At 42.1% G+C, this 9965-nt stretch overlaps 2 protein-coding genes across 2 annotated transcripts in view; one reads left to right on the top strand and one right to left on the bottom strand.

Annotated features, from left to right (window-relative positions):
- LOC145867291 (uncharacterized) overlaps window positions 1-9965 on the bottom strand; it is a 358109-nt gene that overhangs the window by 322799 nt on the left and 25345 nt on the right. The gene's annotated exons all lie outside the window — the stretch shown is intronic.
- LOC145867283 (NLR family CARD domain-containing protein 3-like) lies at window positions 2620-5388 on the top strand. The gene is made up of 2 exons (XM_082971352.1): window positions 2620-2938; window positions 3319-5388. Exons 1-2 carry the CDS (start codon window positions 2725-2727, stop codon window positions 5175-5177), a joined length of 2073 nt encoding a protein of 690 aa, XP_082827478.1. The 5' UTR covers window positions 2620-2724; the 3' UTR covers window positions 5178-5388.

Below are 9965 nucleotides of genomic sequence, written 5' to 3'. Positions count from 1 at the left end.
TGTCTCTGTGTCTGTATGTCTCTGTGTCTGTCTCTGTCTGTCTGTCTCACTGTCTCTGTGTCTCTCTCTGTGTCTGTCTCTGTCTGTCTCTGTGTCTGTCTCTCTGTCTGTCTGTGTGTGTCTCTCTGTCTCTGTCTGTCTGTGTCTGCGTCTTTCTTTCTGTCTGTCTGTCTGTCTGTCTGTCTGTCTGTCTGTCTGTCTGTCTGTCTGTCTGTCTGTCTGTCTGTCTGTCTGTGTATCTATCTCTGTCTGTCTGTCTGTCTGTCTGTCTGTCTGTCTGTCTGTCTGTCTGTCTGTCTGTCTGTCTGTCTGTCTGTCTGTCTGTCTGTGTGTCTGTCTGTGTGTCTTTCTCTGTCTGTGTGTCTTTCACTGTCTGTCTCTGTCTGTCTGTGTGTCTGTCTGTGTGTCTTTCTCTGTCTGTGTGTCTTTCACTGTCTGTCTCTGTCTGTCTGTGTGTCTCTGTCTCACTGTCTCTGTGTCTGTGTGTGTCTCTCTCTCTGTCTCTCTGTGTCTGTCTCTGTCTGTCTCTCTGTCGGTGTGTCTGTTTCTGTGTGTCTGTCTGTCTCTGTGTCTGTGTCTGTATGTCTCTGTGTCTGTCTCTGTGTTTGTCTGTCTCTGTCTCTGTGTATGTCTCTGTGTCTGTATGTCTCTGTGTCTGTCTCTGTGTTTGTCTGTCTCTGTCTCTGTGTATGTCTCTGTGTCTGTATGTCTCTGTGTCTGTCTCTGTGTCTGTATGTCTCTGTGTCTGTCTCTGTCTGTCTGTGTGTCTTTAGCTGTCTGTGTGTCTGTCTGTCTGTCTCACTGTCTCTGTGTCTCTCTCTGTGTCTGTCTGTCTGTCTGTCTGTCTGTCTGTCTGTCTGTCTGTCTAATCCAGAGCTCTTCTTATGTTTCCCATCTGAGATCAGAGTAGATGAGAGATGTAATGTTTGTCTCTGTTGTGTTGAAGTCCAATCAAGCAGGAGAGACCAGCCTCCCCTGTACCCAGCTGTGTGTCCATGAAGAGTGAGCAGTCTATGGATCCTCCTATATTCTTTAGAGAGGGAGACTTTTCTACTGAACAAAGGTAAGAAGAACTCATGGGTCATGGTCAGTGAGTTAAACAACACTGTCTCTAGTCATTTCTCCTCTCCCATTTTCACATTTCTTTTGGTTGTTTTCATAATCCATAGGCTAATACTTTAGTCCATTTTCATAGTCCTAAAACAATATTAAACAAACACAACATTCCCTCCGTGTGTGTGTGTCTCTCTGTCTGTCTATCTGTCTGTCTGTCTCTTTGCCTGTCTCTCTGTCTGTGTGTATTTCGCTGTCTGTCTCTGTCTGTCTGTGTGTCTTTCTCTGTCTGTATGTCTGTTTCTGTCTGTGTGTCTGTCTCTGTCTGTCTCTGTCTGTCTGTCTGTCTGTGTGTCTCTGTCTCACTGTCTCTGTGTCTGTGTGTGTCTCTCTCTCTGTCTGTCTGTCTGTCTGTCTGTCTGTCTGTCTGTCTGTCTGTCTGTCTGTGTGTCTTTCTCTGTCTGTGTGTCTTTCACTGTCTGTGTGTCTTTCACTGTCTGTCTCTGTCTGTCTGTGTGTCTCTGTCTCACTGTCTCTGTGTCTGTGTGTGTCTCTCTCTCTGTCTCTCTGTGTCTGTCTCTGTCTGTCTCTCTGTCGGTGTGTCTGTCTCTGTGTCTGTGTCTGTATGTCTCTGTGTCTTTATGTGTCTGTCTCTGTCTGTCTTTGCCTGTCTCTGACTGTCTGTCCCGCTTTCTGTCTGTGTCTCTGTTTGTCTGTCTGTCTGTCTGTCTGTGTCTCTGTCTGTCTCTATCTGTCTGTCTGTCTCTGACTGTCTGTCCCGCTTTCTGTCTGTGTCTCTGTCTGTCTGTCTGTCTGTCTGTCTGTCTGTCTGTCTGTCTGTCTGTCTGTCTGTCTCTTTGCCTGTCTCTCTGTCTGTGTGTGTTTCGCTGTCTGTCTCTGTCTGTGTCTCTGTCTGTCTCTGTCTGCATGTCTCCGTCTGTCCGTCTGTCTGTCTGTCTGTCTGTCTGTCTGTCTGTCTGTCTGTCTGTCTAATCCAGAGCTCTTCATATGTTTCCCATCTGAGATCAGAGTAGATGAGAGATGTAATGTTTGTCTCTGTTGTGTTGAAGTCCAATCAAGCAGGAGAGACCAGCCTCCCCTGTACCCAGCTGTGTGTCCATGAAGAGTGACTGGTCAATGAGTCAACCTATATCCTTTAGAGAGGGAGACTTTTCTACTGAACAAAGGTAAGAAGAACTCATGGGTCATGGTCAGTGAGTTAAACAACACTGTCTCTAGTCATTTCTCCTCTCCCATTTTCACATTTCTTTTGGTTGTTTTCATAATCCATAGGCTAATCCTTTAGTCCATTTTCATAGTCCTAAAACAATATTAAACAAACACAACATTCCCTCCCTGTGTGTGTGTGTGTGTGTGTGTGTGTGTGTGTGTGTGTGTGTACTCCCTGGATGAGGAGATGTAATCTCATGTTTTGTCCACAGAAACCAACAGGAGAGATCAGAGTCAGAGATTCTCAGTGGTCAGTCTTCCCAGAGTCATCAAACAGACCTGGACTCCATATTCAGTGTATGTGGTCCTGTTATCTACATTTGTTTTTGTTTACCTCAAGTAAAGTTTATCTGTCAATTATTCATTATTGTGTTAATGAGAAAGCATTTCTTCTCTTGCTTAACTTATTTACTTGATTTATTTTAGTTGCTTGAAGAGAAAATGATGACATTTGTGAAGAACGAGCTGAAGATGTTCAAGAGGATTCTTAGTCCAGAACTCCCAGAAGGCTTTGAGAGTCAGAAGCAGGAAGAGGAAGTGGTGGATGCTGAAGATGAGAAGCAGGAGAGCAGTGCCAGAGAGGGGGCTCTGAAGATCACACTGCACGTCCTGAGGAAAATGAACCAGAAGGAGCTTGCTGACACACTGGAGAAATGTAAGATCTGTCTGCCTCATGTTGAATGCTGTTTTATAACATTTAAAAGCTGTAGCTAAAGTACAGCTAAAATAGCTGTGTAACTCAATGATATTGTAGCAGCCTTAACACAACACCTAGTGGCCTCATCAAGTAGCAGAAGGGATGTGTTGTGGTGATTAATTTAGAGAGACAGAGAGAGACAACATTAATAATACCATCAATAATACCAATAATAATATAATCAGTCACACCAGTCTGTAATGCATTATGAAAACATTTACACATTTATACATTCAGTTATGAGAATAAATGATTATAATTTAAAATGTTATAACAGTCCTACAATACTGTAGTTATTAAAACAGACGTAATATTAATATCCTCTGTGTTATTTCTAGATTCAGATGAGCTTGCTGTGATTTGCCAACGTGAACTCAAATCTAATCTAAAGAAGAAGTTTCAATGTGTATTTGAGGGGATCGCTAAACAAGGAAACCCAACACTTCTCAATAAGATCTACACAGAGCTCTACATCACAGAGGGAGGAACAGGAGAGGTCAATAATGAACATGAGCTGAGACAGATTGAGACAACAACCAGGAAACAAGCAAGACCAGAGACTGCAATCAAATGTAACGACATCTTCAAACCCTTAACTGGACAAGACAAACTTATCAGAACTGTGCTGACAAAGGGAGTCGCTGGCATTGGAAAAACAGTCTCTGTGCAGAAGTTCATTCTGGACTGGGCTGAAGGAAAAGCAAATCAGGATGTCCAATTTGTATTTTCATTCCCTTTCCGGGAGCTGAATTTGATGAAAGGGGACAAACACACTTTGATTGAACTTCTTAATCACTTTTCAATGGAAACCAAACAATCAGGAATGTCAAACTTCGACAAGTACAAAGTTCTGTTCATCTTTGATGGTCTGGATGAGTGCCGACTGCCCCTAGACTTCCAGAAGAACAAGATCTGTTGGGACGTCACAGAGTCAACCTCAGTGGATGTTCTGCTGACAAATCTCATCAAGGGAAATCTGCTTCCCTCTGCTCTCCTCTGGATAACTACCCGACCTGCAGCAGCCAATAAGATCCCTTCAGGGTGTGTTGACCAGGTGACAGAGGTACGAGGGTTCAAAGACCCACAGAAGGAGGAGTACTTCAGAAAGAGATTCAGTGATGAGGACCTGGCCAGCAGAATCATCTCACACATAAAGACATCAAGGAGCCTCCACATCATGTGCCACATTCCAGTCTTCTGTTGGATTTCTGCAACAGTCCTTGAAAACCTGCTGAAACTTAAGAGAGAAGAGATGCCCAAGACTCTGACTGAGATGTACACACACCTTGTGGAGTTTTATACCAAACAGAAGGATGAAAAGTATCTTGGGGAAGAAGAGACAGGTCCACACTGGAATAAAGAGAGCATTCTGTCACTGGGAAAACTGGCTTTTCAACAGCTAGTGAAGGGCAATCTGATTTTCTATGAAGAAGACCTGAAAGAGGCTGGCATTGATGTCAATGAAGCCTCGGTGTACTCAGGATTGTGCACACAGCTCTTTAAAGAGGAATGTTCGCTGTACCAAGACAAGGTGTACTGCTTCGTGCATCTGAGCATTCAGGAGTTTCTGGCTGCTTTATATGTGTTCCTCTCATTCATCAACAACAATGAGAATCTAATGGCCGAACCGCAATCAACGTCCAGGAACCTTTCTGCGCTGTTCTCTCTGTATCTCATGGACAAACAGCAAACAAAGGCCATGATCTTTTCTGTGATGTTCAGAGACAAGCCTAAAGTTTCTTTCTACAAGAGTGCTGTGGATAAAGCCTTACACAGTGAGATGGGAAACCTGGACCTTTTCCTCCGCTTCCTTCTGGGACTCTCACTGGAGTCCAATCAGAAGCACTTACGAGATCTACTGACAAAGACAAGAAGCAGCTCACAGACCCATGAAAAAACAGTCAAGTACATCAAGGAGAAGATCAGGGAGAATCCCTCTCCAGAGAGGAGCATCAATCTGTTCCACTGTCTGAATGAACTGAATGACCATTCTCTAGTGGAGGAGATCCAAAGCTTCCTGAGATCAGGAAGTCTCTCAGAACCCAACCTGTCACCTGCACAGTGGTCAGCTCTGGTCTTTGTATTGCTGACTTCAGAAAAGGAGCTGGATGTGTTTGACCTGAAGAAATACTCCAGATCAGAGGAAGGTCTTCTGAGGCTGCTGCCAGTGTTCAAAGCCTCCAGTGCATTTCTGTGAGTACATAAAATGACATATAAAATCTAATCATCAGGAAGAAATATTCAGGTTAAAGAAAAATATGCATTATAATATGTGTATAATATTACATTGAAAACATTGAATAAATGCATTGATTTTCACATTAGTATAACAATATGACCATACAATTGTAGCTGACGGAAGATGAATCTATATGTTGTTTGAGAGAATAAACCAAATGCATCTTCCATTGTCCTTCAACACTACTGGTGTTAAATTAACAGTGTGTTTGTGAAGTCATGATGATCTCATTGCAGGCTGTCAGGCTGTGGAGTCACAGAGGAAGGCTGTGCTTCTCTGGTCTCAGCTCTGAGGTCAAACCCCTCACACCTGAGAGAGCTGGACCTGAGCTACAATCACCCAGGAGACTCAGGAGTCAGACTGCTCTCTGCTGGACTGGAGGATCCACACTGCAGACTGGAGAAACTCAAGTATGTAGAGGGTTTATGTCAATGTTCATATCAGACATGTTTGACTTTTCAGGCTAGGTAATACAAACATTCTGACCACCACTTGGACAAAGTTATATGCTGACTGTGTGTCCAGTGTGTGTGTGTCGTGTGTGTGTGTGTGTGTGTGTGTGTGTGTGTGTGTGTGTGTGTGTGTGTGTGTGTGAATAAATGCATTGATTTTCACATTAGTATAACAATATGACCATACAATTCTAGGACACAGAAGAAGAATATGTTGTTTGGGAGAATTAACCAAATGCATCTGCCATTGTCCTTCTACACTAAATTAACAATGTGTTTGAAGTCATGATCTCTTTGTCAGGCTGTCAGGCTGTGGAGTCACAGAGGAAGGCTGTGCTTCTCTGGTCTCAGCTCTGGAGTCAAACCCCTCACACCTGAGAGAGCTGGACCTGAGTAACAATGACCTGAAGGATTCAGGCGTGAAGCTGCTCTCTGCTGGACTAGGGAATCCCCACTGTAAACTGGAGACTCTGAGGTCAGTATTATCAGATATGAAAGTACTTTATGCATGTAGTTCTCCCATTTGAAAAAGTCGTAATTATTCGGACATATTACTTATAGTGTATTAAAGTAGTCATAAGTTTAGCATGTTGTCCCATATTCCATGCCTGCTGTCACGTTTCTCTAAGACAGAACCCAGAAGCAGACCAGGACAAGGTGAGTAAAATGAAGGTGAGTATTTATTGGTAGTCTTGATGTGTAATTTGAGTGATCCAGGAGACGGAGCGGCAGCGGAGGTGAGTTGATGAGAGTAGATGGGTGGATTCAATGACGTCACTGTATCCACCGACGGCCAGGCAAGGGAGTTGAATGTTCCGGGAGGATGACTGTAGACAGAGTAAACGGGGGGTGAGTAACCAGTAACAAGAACAAAACAACAAGACTAGCTCAGGAAACATGAGGCTGTTCGTTGCTAACGATCCAGCAGGGAATGGATGTCAGCTCAGGGCTTATGAAGAGGTGATGATCAGGACCAGGTGTGCAGAAGGTTGATGAGATGCAGGTGTAGGGTAATCACTAGATCTCCCGCCTAACTTCGTCGCCTGGCAACCAGATAGGTTTCTGAACGCACCCTTAGACTCCAAACAGAAAACAGTCAGCTCAGGCAGAAACAGACTCAGGAAGCGGGATTCCTGACGCCTGCAGTGAGGCTTGTGATTCTACTAACTTGTTGAATTCATTTGCAGTTGGTCTTGGTTGTGTTTTGGATGATGTTTTTCCTAATGGATACTGAATAGTAAATAATGTCCTGTCATTTTGGAGTCACTTCACTTCTATTGTCAGTGACTTCTACATTCATGTGGATGCTACCATGATTATGAATAACCATGAATGAATCGTGAATGATGATAAATGAGAAACGGAGGCACAAAGATCAAACCCCCTCTGTTATTGGTAATGGTGAGAGGTTAGCATGTTTTGTTGTAGCCTCTGTTATTGGTAATGGTGAGAGGTTAGCATGTTTTGTTGTAGCCTCTGTTATTGGTAATGGTGAGAGGTTAGCATGTGTTGTTGTAGCCTCTGTTATAGGTAATGGTGAGAGGTTAGCATGTTTTGTTGTAGCCTCTGTTATTGGTAATGGTGAGAGGTTAGCATGTTTTGTTGTAGCCTCTGTTATTGGTAATGGTGAGAGGTTAGCATGTTTTGTTGTAGCCTCTGTTATTGGTAACGGTGAGAGGTTAGCATGTTTTGTTGTATCCTCTGTTATTGGTAATGGTGAGAGGTTAGCATGTTTTGTTGTATCCTCTGTTATTGGTAATGGTGAGAGGTTAGCATGTTTTGTTGTAGGCTCTGTTATTGGTAATGGTGAGAGGTTAGCATGTTTTGTTGTAGCCTCTGTTATTGGTAATGGTGAGAGGTTAGCATGTTTTGTTGTAGCCTCTGTTATTGGTAATGGTGAGAGGTTAGCATGTTTTGTTGTATCCTCTGTTATTGGTAATGGTGAGAGGTTAGCATGTTTTGTTGTAGCCTCTGTTATTGGTAATGGTGAGAGGTTAGCATGTTTTGTTGTATCCTCTGTTATTGGTAATGGTGAGAGGTTAGCATGTTTTGTTGTAGCCTCTGTTATTCGTAATGGTGAGATGTTAGCATGTTTTGTTGTAGCCTCTGTTATTGGTAGTGGTGAGAGGTTAGCATGTTTTGTTGTAGCCTCTGTTATTGGTAATGGTGAGAGGTTAGCATGTTTTGTTGTATCCTCTGTTATTGGTAATGGTGAGAGGTTAGCATGTTTTGTTGTAGCCTCTGTTATTGGTAATGGTGAGAGGTTAGCATGTTTTGTTGTAGCCTCTGTTAATGGTAATGGTGAGAGGTTAGCATGTTTTGTTGTATCCTCTGTTATTGGTAATGGTGAGAGGTTAGCATGTTTTGTTGTAGCCTCTGTTATTGGTAATGGTGAGAGGTTAGCATGTTTTGTTGTAGCCTCTGTTATTGGTAATGGTGAGAGGTTAGCATGTTTTGTTGTATCCTCTGTTATTGGTAATGGTGAGAGGTTAGCATGTTTTGTTGTAGCCTCTGTAACTCTCTCACTCATTATTATTCATGATCTTTCTCAATCATGGCAGTCAAAGAATATGGGACCAAATACTTAACTTTTGACTAATTTAATACACTATGAGTGAATTGGTCAGAAAACATATGACTTCTTTAAATAGGGGGACTAGATACATAAAGTGCTTTCATTTTTCTAAATGTTGAAACATATATGTATGAAAATATCCTCAAATAAAAGGTGACATTATATACTGTCACCTCATTTGAAACATTTGATCTGAAATCCAAAATGTTGGAGTTTAGAGCCACATTTAAAATGTTTGCTTCACTGTCAAAATAGATATGGTGAGGACTGTATACTCAATACAATCTAAATCTGATACCTCACTGTCTGTCTTTTGACTGATACTGCTTTTAAACTGGTCTGGTCAGTCTACTCAAATATTTGTACTATACATGTTTCTATCTGCAGGCAAAACTTTGATAATTTGTCATTTTTAATGATGATACATTATTTTATGAATAGATATGGAAGGTTTCATGACACTGATATATCTAAATATGTTGAAGAAATATACTGCCACTATTTTCACCACCAAAGAATAGCAGTGTGGTTTTAATATGATTTGACTCTTTGCAGGCTGTCAGGCTGTCTAGTCACAGAGGAAGGCTGTGCTTCTCTGGTCTCAGCTCTGGAGTCAAACCCCTCACACCTGAGAGAGCTGGACCTGAGTAACAATGACCTGAAGGATTCAGGAGTGAAGCTGCTCTCTGCTGGACTGGAGGAACCACACTGCAGACTGAAGACTCTGAGGTCAGTATTCCTGTAGTTGGTCAACAAGTGATAACTGTTCACCAGATCCACATGTGTTTACCAGACACACATAGTCCACACCATATGTGTTTGGACAGTGAAGCTTACAGTTTTAAATGTGGTGCTATGCTCCAGCATTTTGGATTTGAGATGTTTCATATCAGGTGACAGTACAGAATGTCACCTTTTATTTGAGGGTATTTTCATACATAGCTGTGTTACTGTTAAGAAAGGAAAGCACTTTATGTATTTAGTTCTCCCATTTGAAAAAGTTGTACATATTCGGACAAATTCACTTATATTGTATTAAAGTAGTCATAAGTTTAGTATTTAGTCCCATGTTCCATGCCTGCAGTGATTACATTAAGCTTGTGATTCTACAAACTTGTTGAATTCATTTTGCAGTTTGTCTTGGTTGTGTTTTGGAAGATGTTTTTCCTAATAGAAACTGAATGGTGAATAATGTCCTGTCATTTTGGAGTCACTTCACTTGTATTGTCAGTAAGAATAGAAGATGTTTCTGAGCACTTCTACATTCATGTGGATGCTACCATAATTATGAATAATCATGAATGAATCGTGAATAATGAGAAATTAGAAAGTTACAGAGGCACAAAGATCAGACCCCCTCTGTTATTGGTATTATTCTGTATACTTCTGGCCCTTCTTTGGACACTGTGTTAACTAACCTCCAGACGAGCTTCAATGCCATACACCTCTCCTTCCGTGGCCTCCAACTGCTCTTAAATACAAGTAAAACTAAATGCATGCTCTTCAACCGATCGCTGCCTGCACCTGCCCGCCTGTCCAGCATCACTACTCTGGACGGTTCTGACTAAGAATATGTGGACAACTACAAATACCTAGGTGTCTGGTTAGACTGTAAACTCTCCTTCCAGACTCACTATAAGCATCTCCAATCCAAAGTTAAATCTAGAATTGGCTTCCTATTTCGCAACATAGCATCCTTCACTCATGCTGCCAAACATA

The sequence above is a fragment of the Salmo salar genome, unplaced genomic scaffold (genome assembly GCF_965601325.2).
Source record: "Salmo salar unplaced genomic scaffold, fSalSal1 ptg000257l, whole genome shotgun sequence".
Lineage (NCBI taxonomy): Eukaryota > Metazoa > Chordata > Actinopteri > Salmoniformes > Salmonidae > Salmo > Salmo salar.
This window is presented reverse-complemented; position numbering and strand designations above follow the sequence as displayed.